We start from the raw sequence: 15,934 nt of genomic DNA on the forward strand, positions 1-15,934 counted from the left end.
TAGGGACTATGGATTTTATTCTCTGAGCAGTGGGAAGCCACCGAGGCAGGTGAGTGGCAGGCGGGCTGCCTGGGTAGGGATGGGGCCAAGAGGGCAGCCTGGGGGTGGTGGCCTGGGTAGGATGAGCCCAGGGGGCAGGGCTGGGTCCCACTAGGGGGCCACAGCTCTGTGTGGACAGAGGAAGAGCTATGCGAGAGGGAGTAAGTTCCCCATCTCAGGAGGGGTGTAAGCAGGGGCTGGACCACACCGACTGCATCTATGTGGGTGGGCTAAGAAAACGGAGGGCTATAGTGCTGCACAGGGTACGCTGGTCTTCTGAGAGAGTTAGCACTGGTCCTTCGGCCTGCCTGCACACCAGGCACTGCTCTAAGAGCTTTGTGAGAATTCCCTGGATTCTCCCAACAGCTCTCAGAGGTGGCTCTACCACCATTCAACATTACAGATGAGGAAATGAGGCACAGAGAGGTTAAGTAACTTGTTCAAGGTGACACAGGTAATAGGGATGAGGCCGGAATTTGAACACAAGCCTTGTGGCCAAACCATTCAGACAGGGAGGAAGGAAGGTGGACAGAAAGTGGACGGAAGCCAACAGAAAGGAAGATAGCCAGAAAAAGAGGGAGGGAGGTTTTATTCCAACATTGTCTATACTGAGACTTCAGGAAGTTGGGGAAAGGACCCAGCAGACTCCGTGACCTTGCCCACTCCTGAAGGGTGATGGGGCCAGTGGGCGGGAAGGCCACCCAGAACACCAACCCTCTCCGGGCCTGCTTCCCCATCTAGAACAGTGTGTTGGGCTTATGATCCCCAAGGCTGAAGGACATCTGTGCCAATCACTGACCTTGAGAGTGTCCTCCCCTCTGAGGGTCCCATGTGCATACCTCCAGGGCTTGCCACTTACCCATCTTCCAGCAGCAGTCCCCACCCTCACTCCATCCCCACTCTTGGACTTGGCAATGAGACCCCAGATGGGACGGCATGGGATCAGGCTTCAGTGACTGCACCTGGTGGGAGGCTGAGGGGCAGGGAGAAGGGCACCGACCTCGGGTTGGTGCCCCCCTCCCTACACCGCTTTCCTAGGCGTACAGCAGGATCTCCTCGCGCTAAGGAAGGAGGAAGCCAGTGCAGGGGAGGGCCTGACGCATGAGCATCACTTCTGACCATCCCTGAACACTTAAAGGGGGCAGTGGTTTATTCCAGATGGGGAAACTGAGGCTCAGGAGACTGTGATATCGCCCAACTGCATGGGGCTACGGGTGTAGCAGGTGAGCCTCATTCAGTAGGACCAGCAGAAGCAGCCGGGGCAGACCCAGGAGTCAGTGGACCTGGGTGCAAACCACCTCCCATCTGGAAGCCTCTGCCTCGGCATCTCCAGCCTTGGATAATTCCTTTGTCCTCAAAGGACAAAGGACATCCCGGGCAGGACAGAAAGCCCCTTAGGGACTGGAAAGCACTTGGCAAATGTAAGAAAAACCAGCCTCGTCAAAATAGAACCCACACGTGTTGGATTTAAAAAGGAAATGTTTATTTTCATGTTATAAGGTGATTACAAACTCCTCTAAAAAAAAGCAAAGATGAATTTAAAATATTGATATACATATTTATCTACAAAGCAAAAAAAAAAAGGAAAGGAAAAACCCTGCAAAATACAGGGATTCGTATCATAAACATTTAACACAAAAGCTTGTATATTGCAAGACTGAATTACACACCAAGGATCTTATTCAAATACAAATGTTCCTCCTCAGAAGAGTCTCTCGTTAGTTGATTATTTATTTTTTTTTACAAAAGTTCAAAATATCTTAAAAATATTTTGAAGTTTAAAAAAAATGTCCTGATGAGCCAGACATATTTCTGGAAGGAGGCAAGACTCACGTTCTCCGCTTTCTCTTGTGCTAAATTCAGAGTCACAGTTGATAAGGATTTGAAAATTAATTGGATAAAAAAACCCATGGCGCTAACATCTCAGTTTGAAGCCAAATGTGTCACAAGATGCTGCACCCCTGGGGACCTTGTCAGAAGGGGTCTGCAGTGACACCCGCAGGAGAGTACAACAGCTTCCTATTAAAACCAGCTACATTCGCAGAGGGAGGGCCCCACAGTCCTCTCCAGTTTTCATGTCTGGGTTTTTGTTTTGTGGCTTTGTGCTTGTTGCATTTTGCACAGTGGTACTTGTAGCAACCACATGGATGGCCCAGCTTGGAGTTGCCTGACCTTGGGTCTGAGGGCTGAGTGGGCCCTCCAGTCGCCTAGAAGGGCTTTCTCTGAGTCCTTTTCTGGCCTGAGGTTGGGTCGGGGGAGGCACCTGCCTTCAGGACTGGCCGCCCAGAGCATTTCTCCACCCAGAGGGGCAGCAATGTTGAGATGTTGACTGGGCCACTGGCCGCTGTGCGGTGGGACCTGGTAATACAAGAATGCCCTGTGCTGGGCTGAGGGGGGCTGGCTTTCCCCTTGTGCTTCACCACTGTCTCTGGGGGTGTGCTGGGGACCTGGGGTGAGAGCGAGGGACCAGGGGTGCAGAGAGGGAGCTGGAACTACCCAGAAATCAGAATCTGAGACCACTTCCCACTGTCCTATGTGGCCTCAGGCTGAATCCTGCCTAAGGGTTCTACCTTTTGGACACCGACAGGCTTCTTTGGGCCTCAGTTTCCTCGTGTGCAATGGGAACCTCAGTGCCTAGCTCACAAAGGACTGCTGGGTGCAGAGCCAAGGTGGAGAAGGTGAACGGGGCTGCCTTTCCTTTCGGAGTCCTGAGTCACAGCGTGGGGACCAGGTGGCCCATGAATGGTCGGGGGGTGGCAGGTGCTGCTCACCTCGTCCCTGAACGCTGGGGTGGAGTGTTTCTTTTTTCCTAAAGGCTCATCCTTGGTCTTCGGGGAGGACACTGGGGAGCTGCATTCACCACTTGCCACACACACGTCAGAGGACACGGGGCCGGAACTGACTGTAGACGGTCTCCCTCCATTCCCGCTTGCTGTGTCAAAGACCCTCCCCCGCTCCAGGCCTCAATTTCCCCATTTTATGAGGGTGTTAAGTTGGGGAGGCGGGGCTGGAAGCCTCTCCATCACTGACTGTGCAACCCCCCTGCAGTGACTCGCATGGCCCGGGCTCCGCTCACGCAGCATCTGCCTGGTGAGGTTTGTTCTGGGGCCCTCCCCCATTTCTGCATCCTAAACACACTCTACACACCTCCCTCTCCCCCCTTCCAGGTCTGGCTGGCTGGACTATGTGTGGGCATCAGAATTTCTGACCCATCCAGGCAGAGAGTGGGTGGAGGACTGCCCCTTCTCCGAGACGAGCGGACCAGAGTCTCGAGCGCCAGTGACAGTTTCCTTTATGTGGAGACAGATAAACGTCAAGCATCATTACACACTGTACTCATAGAGCCAAGTTCTGTGGATACAGCAGAGCCAGGGGGGTAGACACGAGGGTTACAGTTGGGTTGGAGACAGGGACCCGAGAGACTGGTGAGGAATGGGCTCGGGGACAGTGGCTGACCTTCCAACCAGGTGGGACCTGGGGACTTGGTCTGCATGTGTCTTTGGTCTAGAATTTGGTCTGGGAATCTTATAAGAGGCCTTCCTCCGGCCACTTCCAGAATGTTGCAATTCGCCTGCCACCCTGTGACCTTTCCCTGGGGGGTCTGAGCCCCAGAGGGGAGATGCATATAGCCTGAAATGACCCCAGATGCCCAGGCAGCCACGGCTTGCCGAGCCCCCCTCGCTCCTGCATGTCGCCTGTCCCGAGTCACTGACAGTGGTTAGTGAACTACACACAATTCCGTAAGACGGAGGGAACGGGGTCACATTGCTACTCGGTAAAATTAGGGGAGAAAACAAACAATGAAATCAAACCCGACACAGAGGCAACCATAAATACATCGAAAAACAGGAGCACGTTCGCACTGTGAGCGGTTTGGAATAGGCGTTGTTTGGCAGAGTGTGCGCTTTGGAGAGAGAGAAATGTGAAAGTTCACCGAAGACAAGACCGGAAGTCCAGAGTTGCCTCTGTCCCTTGGGAGGGGGACCCCAAAGGCTCCTCCCTCTCCCGGATTTGGGGAGGAGGGGTTCCAGCATTCAGAGCCCCTGCTCTGAAAGCCTGAGGTGGACTTCACTTTCCACCCACCTGCCCCAAAGGCAGTCACTGCCCTTTGTGACGTTTCGGTTTAGAGTCTGAACTTGGAAGTGACTTTAAATGGCACAGTTTAGGTCCAAATAGGGGCCAGGGTGGAGGTGTGTCCACACTCTGGATGTTAAAGGTAGAGTACCTTCGCTTCTGGTTCAGAAAGGACACTGCACTCAGTCAAGCCAGTTCTGGGGTGCCAGCCCCATGAACCCCAGCTTCCTAAAAATGCACTTCCTCACTGCCTCCCCTCGGTCCCCACGCGGTGCGTGTCTGGCACCAGCTATCACAGGGGCTGTGAAATAAAGACTTCTGCTACATCCCAGGGTCGACCGAGTGTTGCACTGGTAGCCGAGCTGGGAGGGGAGTTTGGGGAGCGCTTCACTGGGTTCAAATATCCAGTGAACCTTCACAGACACTCCTGGCGCTCCCTGCGTGGAGCCCTCATGGCCCTGGGCTGGAATCTTCAACAAGAGCTTGTCGGAGTTTCCCAGCCTCTGGCAGATGAGGGTGGAGAGATGAGGGGGGAAAAAGCACCCCTCCCCAACACCAGGCCCTGAGCCCTGGGGCCCAGGTCCTTTGGTCCACTCGCTCACCCCTCATCCCTCACCAAATACATACTGCTTCCCTCCTACAGGCAGCTTCAAGAGAAGGGGAATGACCAGAACCTGACAGCATCCCACTGAGATGTGACAGACCCAGCCTGTGGGGTTGGGCCCTGAGCCTGTGGGCTCCCACTGGGCCAGCCTTGGGTCTCCACCTGGGAAGAAGGTGGGAAAAAGGATGCTGGCCGAGCGGTGGGCCCCAGGAGTGTTCTCCTGAACGCCGAGCCCCAGCCTCACCACCCAGTGCAGAGAGCTGGTTCTGACAGTCCCTCTGACTATCCACCACTGACCTCTCAATAAGAGGTGGGGTTCCGTTCCAGGTGCAACGGTCTCTCCCACTCTTAGAACCAGATCTTTGCTGTGGGGCCTCACCTGTCAGCTTTAAGTCAGTGCCTTTGTTTGAGGAGAGGGCCCATTAGTTAGGTATCTCACTTCCCGGCTACAGCAAATGTAAGGAGCGGCCTTCCTTTCTCCAGCCCCGACAGGTGGGGCCTACTCCCTGCTGGCTGCTTCTACTTGAACCAGGGTGGGGAGGTACTATACCTTTAAAATGGGTCTGCTGTCCCAGGAAAATTCCACCCTGTGTTTTGGGGGGCAGAACTTTCTGCCAGCTACATAAGCACCGAAGAATTGCTTTTGAAAATGAGATCTATTGCTGGCAAGATCAATTCAAGTGGTAAAAGTGTATGACAATCTCTAAGTGTATATATAATTATATGTAAAAAAAAAAATACAAAGAAAAATTTACCAGTTCCCATAAAATACATCTAATTCAGTATGAAAGCTCTGCCTTGCCCCGGACTTCTGCCCATGGGGCGGTTTTTTTTTTTGTACAAAATAGCCCCAAATCAAAACAAAATACACATACACACGACACCACACACACGTGTGCACACACACACAGTAATATTTTCTGTGACAATTAAAAAAAATCCTAGTGCAAATATAAAGCTCTGTAAACCTGGTCCTATGAGAATCTAATGTTAGTAAACAGCAGGAAAGCGGCCCGCCGGCCCGGGAGGCTCACATCATGGTCTCCACCACGATGTGGGTCGGCTTCATGAGAGCGCCGTTCATGGTCGCGCGGGAGCTGTAGGGTGTGGCCCCCTCTCGCTCCACGGCCCAGTGATTGGGTTCCCGCGGGGTCAGCAGGTACTTGAGTCTCTGGAGAAGGAAGCGGACGGGAGCAGGTGGCACGTCAGGCAGTCCGGTCCCCTTTCACCTCGGCCATCTGCCCGCTCTGGGTGCTGCTACTGCGCTGCCTGGCCTCTCCTGCAAACCACCACCCTCTCGGGACCTCCCACTTCCTCCACTGGCCAATAAAGAAGCTGAACTAAGGTGCTCTAGGGGCCCTTCCTCCTCGCCACTGGTGGCCCACTCGTGGGATCAGTGAGGACAAGCCAATGGCAAAGCTACGACACGAACTCAGGGCTCCTGCCTCCCCGCCCACCTCTGTCCAGTGTCCACTCAGGAATTTAAATAGAAAGAAGTTATTAAGTCCTCTATCTAGGCATTCAGTTTCAGTATATTAGAAGTTTTCAGAGCTGCTTATTAAAAGCTATAATACTTCATTTGAAAATCCAGATTTCCACCTTCTCTTTAAAAACTGCAAGATCTGGCCACGGCAGGCCCCATGTTAGCCTTGGTAACTACAGGCCAGAGCTGAGCGCATCACTCCAGGGCCTGCTGCCGGGGCTTCCCCGATCTCGGTTGCCTGCGTGGTCCCTGGAGGGCCAGCTGGAGGCCCCAGGTATAGGGTGAGGGATGGGGTGCCAGTAGGAAGGGCATCCTGCCCCCCTCTCATCGCTCCACCTTGCCATACATCCGTACGATGGGGTGTGCACACAGCAGGTGCACAGGAGGCAAACGCCCCCGAATAGCCACCTGGATGCCGTTTAAATGCAGGGTAAGAAGCAACTGGACTCCTCCAGGACAAAGAACCGGGTCTATAGAACTGGCTGCTCATGGATGGGAGGCTACTTGGGCAACTGGGCAGCAGGGAGCTCCAGCGGGCATGTAGCAGAGACAGATGGCTGCCTTCCGAGGAGGAGCTTAGGGTTGTGGGTTAAGGAAGGGGTGTAGGTTTGTGGTAGAATGGCTCCTCACCCGCCCGCTCCTCCTTCCCCTACACCAAGACCACTCTGACCAAACCTCTGAACTGGAGCTGGAACAATGTTTTACAATTAGACTTTGAAGGAACACACATGTCAGTGACCTGTTGGGTGCCCTGGTGTCCAGCCCCGTGGTGGAACTACCTAATTGCTGTGGGCACTGACCAATCAGAACAGACATCCAGCGGCTTGACTATGTATCCAATTAATCCTTTAGTTTCTGGATGGTAGGAACATTCTGGAAATTCCCGGGGAGGGACTGGGTTGACACAAGGTATCTGTAGGGGGGTCCCTAAGGGGCTCAGGACAGTAGCTATCTCCTGTACGTCCCCAGGCTCAGTATTTAAATATTTTAACAAATGATGGGACCATGCAGCATTCTGGCTGAATACTGGGGCCCTTCCCTGCGTCCTCTGAGGAAGCACCATGAGCCCAGCAGCACGCCAGGGCCCCGGCGGCTCACACCGGGCTCCGTGAGTGCTCCCCCAGCACACCCCTGCCCACTTCCTCTGTCAGAGCAGGCTGGTGCCTTTCTGCCTGGCCTTTCTTCTCCCCCCACCAACACCACCTCCAGGCCATTCCCTTGCCCACAAGGAAACCCACCCAGCCCAAGGGAGAGCCAGGGCCCCAGGACATCCTGGCTCCAGATTTTTAAGAGAATAACAATAAAAAACAGCTCAGAACAAAACAGTGCAATCTTGGAGCCCGCCCAAGCCCAAAGGTTAAGCGAGATTCTAAGAAAAGGATTTCTTGGAAAGAGCCCTGGCTTGGCTGGCCTGGAATCTACAGTATTGTCTGAGGAATTTCTGAGAGGAGGTGGGCAGTGGGCAGGAGGCCTCAGGGGAGGAGACTGGCAGGCACAGAGGCCTGGAAGCTGGAGGTTCTGTCTAGCAGGGAGGTGGCTTCTGAGGGTGGGAGAGCAGACAGGCCCACAGACTGGGGAGGGGGACACCAGCAGGGTGGGGCTCATCTGCAGTTTGGCTCCAGGATAAGGGAAGGCCTCAGGGTGGGGCTCAGGCTTCCTCCCTGGCTCCCGTCTCAGAAACAGCAGCCCCTCTGTTCCCAAGACAGAGCCCCAGCTCTTAGCTTGGCCTCCAAAGCCACCATCACCTCTCCCTCACATGGCCCCCAGAATGTGTCACTGCTGCCGTGCAGTGCATCCCACACCCGTCTATCTCCAGGTCTCTGCTGGCAGACCCCTCCTCCTGCTACAGCCCAGAGTCGCCCCAGGGCCTTCTCCCTGTGAACCACACTTCACTCCGATTTTCCCAGGACGCACTCTCCTGCCCACAGTCTCCACCACTCCTGGGGCAGGGAGGGGTGTAGGGCTCAGATCGCTCAGTAAACTGACAGCCAGCTGGCTTTCAGCCTCCCGTCCCCGCCCCCCGAATCCAGCCTGGGCCCGAGTGCTCACCACGAGGAACGGCCCTTCCGTCTGGCAGAGGCGGATGACCATGACCAAGGGGACACACACCATGGAGGACAGAGCCAGGCTCCAGCCCAGCCCGATGGCCCAGGTCGGGTACACATACACTTTGTTGTAGGTCAGGGGCACGTACTTGACGAGAGAAAAGATGAAACATCCCTGTGGAGAGATGGGGACAGTCAGGGGGGACCTGGGTACTGGGGGTGGGTGGCTTCTGGGGCCAGGGCAGGCCCTACCCAAGGGGCTTCTCGCCCTTCCCCACTCTGCAGCATAAGGACATCCCCCAGTGCAAATCTGACCACGTCAGTTCTCTGCTCACAGCCCTCGGCAGCTCCCCGGTGCCTTTGGGATGCAGGCCGAGCCCCCTGCCTGGCCTGAGTGTCACCAGGAGCTGTGCCCTTTCCCTTCTCTCTCCCCCTCCTCTGTGCTCCCACTCCCCTGACTCCCTTCCAGCTCCTCAGCCACGTGTGCAGGGCCTTAGGCCAGGATGTCCCCTCGGACTGGACCTCTTTTCCCCTTCCCCTCCTAAGTTAGTCTAATGGTCCTGCCTCACTTGCCCAGACGTTCCTTCCCAGACAGCTTGTGGTTACAATGACTCCTTCAGCATGGGTCTCGCCCACCCAGCCTGAGTCAGTGAGGGCAGGAGGCCTGTGTCTTGTTCCCAGCACTTGGTGCAGTTTCCAGGTGCACACAGCAGGCGCACAATAAATGCTAGCTCCCCTCCCCACCCATCTCCATCTCTAAGCCCTAGGTCCAGCCTCCCAGGACAAGGCATGGACCTGGGCCTTTCCCTACTGGATATCCACCACCCTGCCTAGACCCCACGAAACTGGCCAATGGCCATCAGCGCCCACGAACAGTGGGGTGGGATGGGGCAGGATGGGGTGGGGTCGGCTCCGGCCCCCAGAAATGTGCAAAGGCCCCCTTTCCCACATGTGGCTGGGCTGGGAGGCCCACGGCTCCTGCTCTGATCAGAATGACGACATCTCAGAGCACAACCCAGGTTGTCCTGGGTGACCCACAATGTGCAAATGCCATCCTCAGGGTGGGCACCTGCTGTATGCCTGGCCCTTCGTCATTTCTGTGCTTGTGGAGGGGGGCGCTATTGCTTAGACCGGAGAGCGCCAGGAGGCGGGTGCTCTGGGCTCTCCCAACACGAGGAAGCTTTGGACTTGCCTGTCACATTCCTTTTTCTGCTAGGGTGACGTCATCCTACCACCCTGAAGTGCAACCTATCTCTGATCTGCGCAACTCCTCAGGGAGGGAGGAGGAAGAGACCGATGGGCAGAGCTGAGAGGAGACGCCCACAAACAGACACACGGCAAGAACGAGGGCAGGCAGGGGCTCTGAACCTAATAAAATCTCTCTCTACAAAAACTCTCCAATTGCTGTGGTTCCTGGCTGCTACAATTTACCTATTTTTATGGGAGAAAAAAGCACCTCAGATGGAAAGGCTACAACCAAATTAAATAATAACAGTAACAACCTAAGGTTGTTGGCTGCCACTCACACCCCACGTCAGAGTCTCCTCGTTTTACCATTGGGGAGATGGGGCCGCTAAGGTTACTCGGTGAGTTAATGGCAATGTTGACTTATTCTGCCTAGGAGCAGAGGTCACTGAAGGGAGGGCCCATTTATTCCTCAGCCCCTGGTCCCCGAATGCAAGGAGCACGTCCACCATCTGTGCCTCCCACGGTGTGAGCCGAGACGGCAGAGCAGATGTCTTCCCCGCCATTAGCTCCAAAACTCATAACTGGTTTCAAACACTGACGGGAAAGCAGCTTTTACTACAGAGGACTTCCCTTTGGCTGCAGCCTCTGAGCGGGGGCTGGAAGCAGGCAGGGTGCCCGGGCATACTCCAAGGCCACATTCCAAGGTGGCGGTCAGGGGATCCCTGGTAGGAAGAGGAGCGTGGCACCTCACTGCCCTTGGGTCCGGGGCTGGTATGCAGCTTCCTTGTTCTTGGGAGAGCCCAGGGCACCTCTCTGCTGGGAAGTCCCCTCTCTAGTTACAACCCCCACCTTGCCATGGAAATTTCCAATGTCTGTGACCTCTCCTTTGGACATCCCAATGGCTCCTTCACTTAATCAGTGACCGAAAGTGGGCTCCTGGGCTCTGGAAGAGTTTGGGGAAAAGTTACATGCTCCATCGTGGATCCCCTGCATTTCCCAACAGGCCCTGACACGCCTTCCTCTTTGAGAGCGCTCTGCCTCTGCAGCGCCACCCACAGCCAGGCGAGAGAAAACTCACAACACAGAGAACTGGAGTGACCACGGCCCAGCTGTACTTCATCCACGGCCCGGGCCGATAGCCGATCATGTCCTCGATACCATCATACAAGTTATCACTGCCTGCAAGAAACAAAGGCAGGCAGACGGTGACACGGTGTCCGATGCCAGCACCCGCCCCGGGAACGGTGGGTGAGGGCTCAACAGCCATGAGGGAGCCATGGGGTCTGACCCACGTCCCTGCATCTGACAACACATAGGCCCAGGTGTGGCAGGTGTTTATCTAAAATAGAAAGTAACTGGGCATCCTGTATTTTTTTGGCCACCCTAAGGTGAGGGAAAGAGAACAGTGGTGTTGCCATGGTAACACCATGCCCTACCCAAAACCTGGTGTGACCAGTCCAAGGTCTCAAGGAGGTCCGAATGCACCATTCCTGGACCCCAGAGTAGTTTATCACAGAGAGACCCCGCACAGCCAGGTTATGTGTTTGTCAAAACACACAGCCACACCTTGCACCTTCAGCACCTTCGGCACAGGGAGAATCTGTAGTGCGGCTACAACGCTATTATTTGTGCGGGGAAGGGACCGCCTTCAGCCGGAAAGTCCAGGAAGGGAAGGCCTTTGTGTTCAACTCAACAAATCCCTCTTAGAATTTTGTTTCTGCAACTTCTAAATAGGCCCAAAGGAGAGACTTGAGAAAGGACACGCAAAACTTGGTACTCACCATATATCCAGGCAACAACAAAACATTCAAAGAATGCAACCCACAAAAGGCATACACCGCTAGCTGCATAGTAGTCAAAGAGTTGAAACACATACATGCCACCCTGTGGAGAAAACACAAAGGTGTTTGATGTCTTATTTGGTACCTAATCCCCTTAATATATAAAGAGCTCTGGCATGTCGATAAAATAATATGAAACCCAGAGGAAAAGTTGGCAAAGGCTACGACAACCTGATACCTCTGTAAAAAGATACTCCACTTCGTGTTTGACTCATTACACACCCACACAGAGAAAAAGAGGGAAGCAGAGCGACATGTCTTCCTTAGCACAAAATGGCACGTTCACTGAAGCCTGCTTCCGAAGCGGGCACTTAACACCAGCCATGGCCAGCACAGAGGACTTCAGCAACATCCGGCAGGTCAGAGTGTGGGCCTGTGATCTGTCTTTTGCGGAGGGAGGTTTCTTATAGACACGTCCAGAAAAAACATTTACTTTTTACTTGCAGTAAGGAAAAGTGGTGGTGGAAAACCCTGGACTGAGTTTGGGGACTGAGGCAACCTTTTGCTGGAGAACGTGGGAGGTGGGTGGGGACAGGTATGGGAGAGCGCCTGTCCTGGGCCCATGCTGGGCTCACCTGCCCACGTTGGTTAGCACCGGGATTGTTCTTCTCTGGCCCAAGACTTGCTGATCCACTGCTGCCTCAGACACTCTTGCTCCTTTCCTCCCTTGCTTCTTTGTCCCACCTCAAACGGATCCTCCTCTGGCCCCTGCCCACTCTCTGACCAGAGCACACTCTCGGCCTCCACACTGCCTGCGGTATTTACCCTCGAGAACCACCTCGCTCCCAGGCCTGCGAAGGGCGGCTACACAGTCATGGAGGAACAGAGCTGTCGTTAAAATGGATTTTAGCTGACGCACACCTCCCCCAGGCATTCCAGGGTGAGGGAAAGAGAACAGTGGTGTTGCCATGGTAACAGGAAAAGGCCGGGGAAGTGTGGGTCATCTGCCGAGTTCCTTTCCACAGTGTAGGCTGAGTCCCCTGGGCAGGGCAGGACCCTTGCATTGGGTGGGTCTAGGAGATTACCCACCCAGGTCCTCTCACCCAGCTGGTGAGGGGAACAAGAAGGCGGTATGGCCTTGAACTGCCCTGAGACACATATTAGAGGTACCAAGAACCCTGAGAAGGGGAGGCCCCTCGTGCCTGGAAGGAGAGCCACCTACCTCCGTCACCATCGTCAGCCCCAGCAGGTAGCTAATGCTACATATCAAGGCGATGAAGATTTCCCGACGGAAACCCTTCCTTAGGAAGGACGGGTAGAGATCCACCAAGGACGTGATCTGTCCTTCGACTTCAACAAACTGTGGGGGGAAAAGAGCGGTTTGAGTGGCAGGTGCCCGGCACCTCCCCTCTGCTTAGAGAGAGGAGCTGGCATGTGCAGTCAGCCCTGCAGGGTCAAGTCCAAATGCATGAACCCGGTCTTGTGAGCTCAGCCTGCTGGTCAGGCCAGTGGCCCACACAAAGCTCTCCTCACATTCCACAGCTCGCACCTCTGCCAAGCCTCATCCTGCCACCAGAATGCCTTTCCCTCATCACTCGAGACCCAGCTCAAGAGTGACGGCTCCTCTGAAGCCATCGCACTTGTGTCAGCAAACTCCTCCCCCTTTGGCCTTGGTCCTCTCTGAATCCAAGAGCGGTGTCCCCTCATTGCAAGGTCACAAGTGTCCAGCTGGGCTGGGCACATGTGGTTGCTCCACAGACACATGACGAATGGGTGGGAACCCAAGGCAAGTCTGGGCCTCGGTTTCCCCATCAGATTCACGCGGTGGTTCAAACCCTTTGGGGCTCGTGGGCCCACAAGAGGATGCTGCAGGCCTGCGTGCGTGCACACGTACATGCCTAGGTGCGTAAGCTCAACGCAGCCAGGACTCCACGGCTCACGGACTCCGGGAACCCACCCCGAGGCCCCCACACATGAGGTGATGTTCCAGCATGACTCCCGATCTTTCTAAATCTTCCCATCGGCGCGCCTAATAATTTAGCTTGGAGATTTCCATATCATTACACGGAGCGCTGCCTCGTTCTTTAAAGGGCAGCATAAACCTCCATCCCGCCGACACGTGTCCTAGACCTAACCGGTGCCCAGCAGACGGCTTCCAGCCCCTGCAGCTGACCCAGGCGAGGACTCCTCCCCGCCACTGTCTCCAGGCGCATGCGCAGGACGTCAGACCTCAGGCTTCGAGGGCTGGGGGACTCATTTCACATCTGGATGGCTACAAACTGCCCTGCGGCCCAACACACCCTCTGAGGCCCACCTCACTCCTTTAAAAGTTGAAAAGCTAAGCCCCCCACCCTTCTGCTCTGTTCTTTCATCTGGGAGCGGCTTTTAGGAAGGAATCTCTCCACAGCATTCCTACAAAAAAGAACAAGTCCGACCACTTACTCCCTGGGGATGCATCCCGGGAGGATCAAGGAGTAGAACAAGGAGCAGATCCTTTCAGGCGCTCAAAGCGGCAGGGGAAACGACTCTTTGTTGTCAGGGATTCGGGGTCAAGGTGACCAAGAGGCTCTTGAAAAGCGCCCAGATACAAGGGACTGATGTTTTGACCTCTTACTGAAGTGTCAGTGAAAAGGGTTTTGAACTTAAATTGCCACTGAATTATAGCTAACCTGCAGCTCAAGTGTCAAGCTTCAAAAGGAGTTTAAAAACAAAGGTTCGTTCTTTTTTGGAGATGGGGAAATCATAGACAGGAAGACCCAGTGTCGTCGTGAGTCAGGGCCAAGGCCTGCACAAGCTCCTCGCGGCCAAGTTGCCTGCATCACCAGAGAACTCCACCCTCTCAGCCCCACGCCCCCAGCCCCTTCAGACCTGCCTCACCAAATAGCTATGTGACTCTGACTTCCCAAGCCTCAGCTTCTCCCCCTGTAAAATGGGAGGGTTTTGCTGACTCAGCAGGCACGCTGAGACAGATTTGAAATCATATGAGGCAGGTTAGTAAGAAGCTAGGAAAACGCTTTGACAAGTGGAATGGGGAAACTGAGACAGACAGCTGAACACACTGGCCAAGCAATTTACAGCCAGACATGGAAGGTCACCACAGCAGGAAGCCCCAGGTGCCTAGCAATGGGAAAAACTGGTGCCGGACCTTACCCTCACGGTGGCCTTTCCTCCCCTGGCATGGGTCATGAGACTGAGACCCCTGCCCTGGTGCCGACCAAGCAGTGGAGACCCTGACCCTAACCCTGACCCTGACCTGGGAGAGCTGATGCATATTCTATTGAGATCCCCCCTACACTCCCAACCTTTAAACCCTCTAGACAAGGGTCCAGGGTGCGCTCCTTCCGGAGAGTACTCCTGCCGTGCCTCCCCTTCCTCCTCTTCCTCCCCCACAGGCGTGCATCTCCTGAACTCTAAGGGTCCCCACTAGACTTGCAACCAGGGGAGCAATGGGCAGAGGCAGCTTGTCCTAAACTTACCCCCTGAACTTGTCTCCAAGGCCCCCCTTTCTCTGACTTCTCAGTGAGCCAAGGCAGCCCTGCCTGATCTCTCTCCTGTTGCTTCCTCTGTCCCAGGCCCCTCTTGTTCCACTGTCCCCAGCTTTCATAAACGTCCTCTCAGTATCACCTGATATCGTGTTGTGAAATCTTTCTTGACCGAAGTCAAGGCCGGCCCGAGGCAGACTCCCTCTGGGCCTGATTCCCTTTCCAGTAACAATTAGAATGATTTGGCTATTGGGTGATCAACCTTAACCCACGTCAGGGGGCTGGGGTGAGCTCCTGAGAGAGGGGCTCCAGCTCTCTTCTTGTCACGTTTGTTCACAAACTGTGTTCCCCTCAGGCAGGCTGGACAACTACTGGCGTCTGCCTCCGGGTGAGGGACATCCCTGCTCCATCTCACCAAGAAACGCTCAGCAGTATGACGGCTCCTGAGAGAGTGCCCCCCCCTTTCTAGCATATTTCAATGCTAGAAATTTGGGGAGAACGTTTTCTGTAATGAGCAAGGGTCGAGCTCCTGCATAAGCGAGAGACCACGCCTAAGGTCAACTGTGGGTCTCTGCACCTCCACAGGGGGGAGCTATTTTGGGGTAACTCAGAGGGGGGACAAGAGAGACGAACTAGCAGGTCTGGGAACAGGCAGCCCCAGGGTGGAGCCATGGCCCCACTCCTTGACCAGCTGTGCAGGCCTCTGCCAGGGGTGTCCTCCTCTCTCTAAACCTCAGTTTTTCAGGCACTGGGACACTGCGAATTAAGGAGCTAACGCTGAAAAAGGCCAGGCTGGGGGAGGGGAGGCAGTGTTTAATGGGCACAGAGTGTCGGCCTGGGGAGATGAGAGGTTCTGGGGACAGACGGTGGTGACGGCTGCACAGCCACATGAACGTACCAAACACCACTGACCTGCACCCCGAGAAGTGGGGAAGACGTTCTGAGAACGTTCTGAGCAAGTTCTGAGCACTTCACCACTCACACACGCACATAAAAAGCCTGGCCTAAAGCCTGGCCTGGGCGCACACCTCGAACGGCAGTGCCCTGACCCTGTCACAGTGCTGGCAGTCACCAGCACTGGCAAAACCTTCCCCCATGTCCCCAGGCTCACAGAGCGCATAGTGCAAAGGAGGGACCCCAGCCCGTGCCATTGAACCTGAGACCCCATGCCCCACCCAGCGCACCAGGCACCATCCCACTATGTCCCCTGCTGGTAAAATAGGCCACGCTCTAGCGTG

General features: G+C 55.0%; 1 protein-coding gene across 3 annotated transcripts in view; it reads right to left on the reverse strand.

Annotated features, from left to right (window-relative positions):
* Positions 1 to 1,500: 1,500 nt before the first annotated feature.
* The window catches only part of SLC6A6 (solute carrier family 6 member 6), a 79,327-nt gene continuing 64,893 nt past the window's right edge, over positions 1,501 to 15,934 (reverse strand). For all 3 annotated transcript variants that reach the window (XM_053929273.1, XM_024556416.2, XM_045192413.3), the window contains 5 exons: positions 12,437 to 12,574; positions 11,215 to 11,317; positions 10,512 to 10,612; positions 8,250 to 8,420; positions 1,501 to 5,888 (listed from right to left, as the gene is read on the reverse strand). In XM_053929273.1, the coding sequence (XP_053785248.1) occupies positions 5,748 to 5,888; positions 8,250 to 8,420; positions 10,512 to 10,612; positions 11,215 to 11,317; positions 12,437 to 12,574 (654 nt within the window). In that variant the 3' untranslated portion in view covers positions 1,501 to 5,747. The remainder of the gene's footprint in view (positions 5,889 to 8,249; positions 8,421 to 10,511; positions 10,613 to 11,214; positions 11,318 to 12,436; positions 12,575 to 15,934) is intronic.

This window comes from Desmodus rotundus, chromosome 8 (assembly GCF_022682495.2).
Source record: "Desmodus rotundus isolate HL8 chromosome 8, HLdesRot8A.1, whole genome shotgun sequence".
Classification (NCBI taxonomy): domain Eukaryota; kingdom Metazoa; phylum Chordata; class Mammalia; order Chiroptera; family Phyllostomidae; genus Desmodus; species Desmodus rotundus.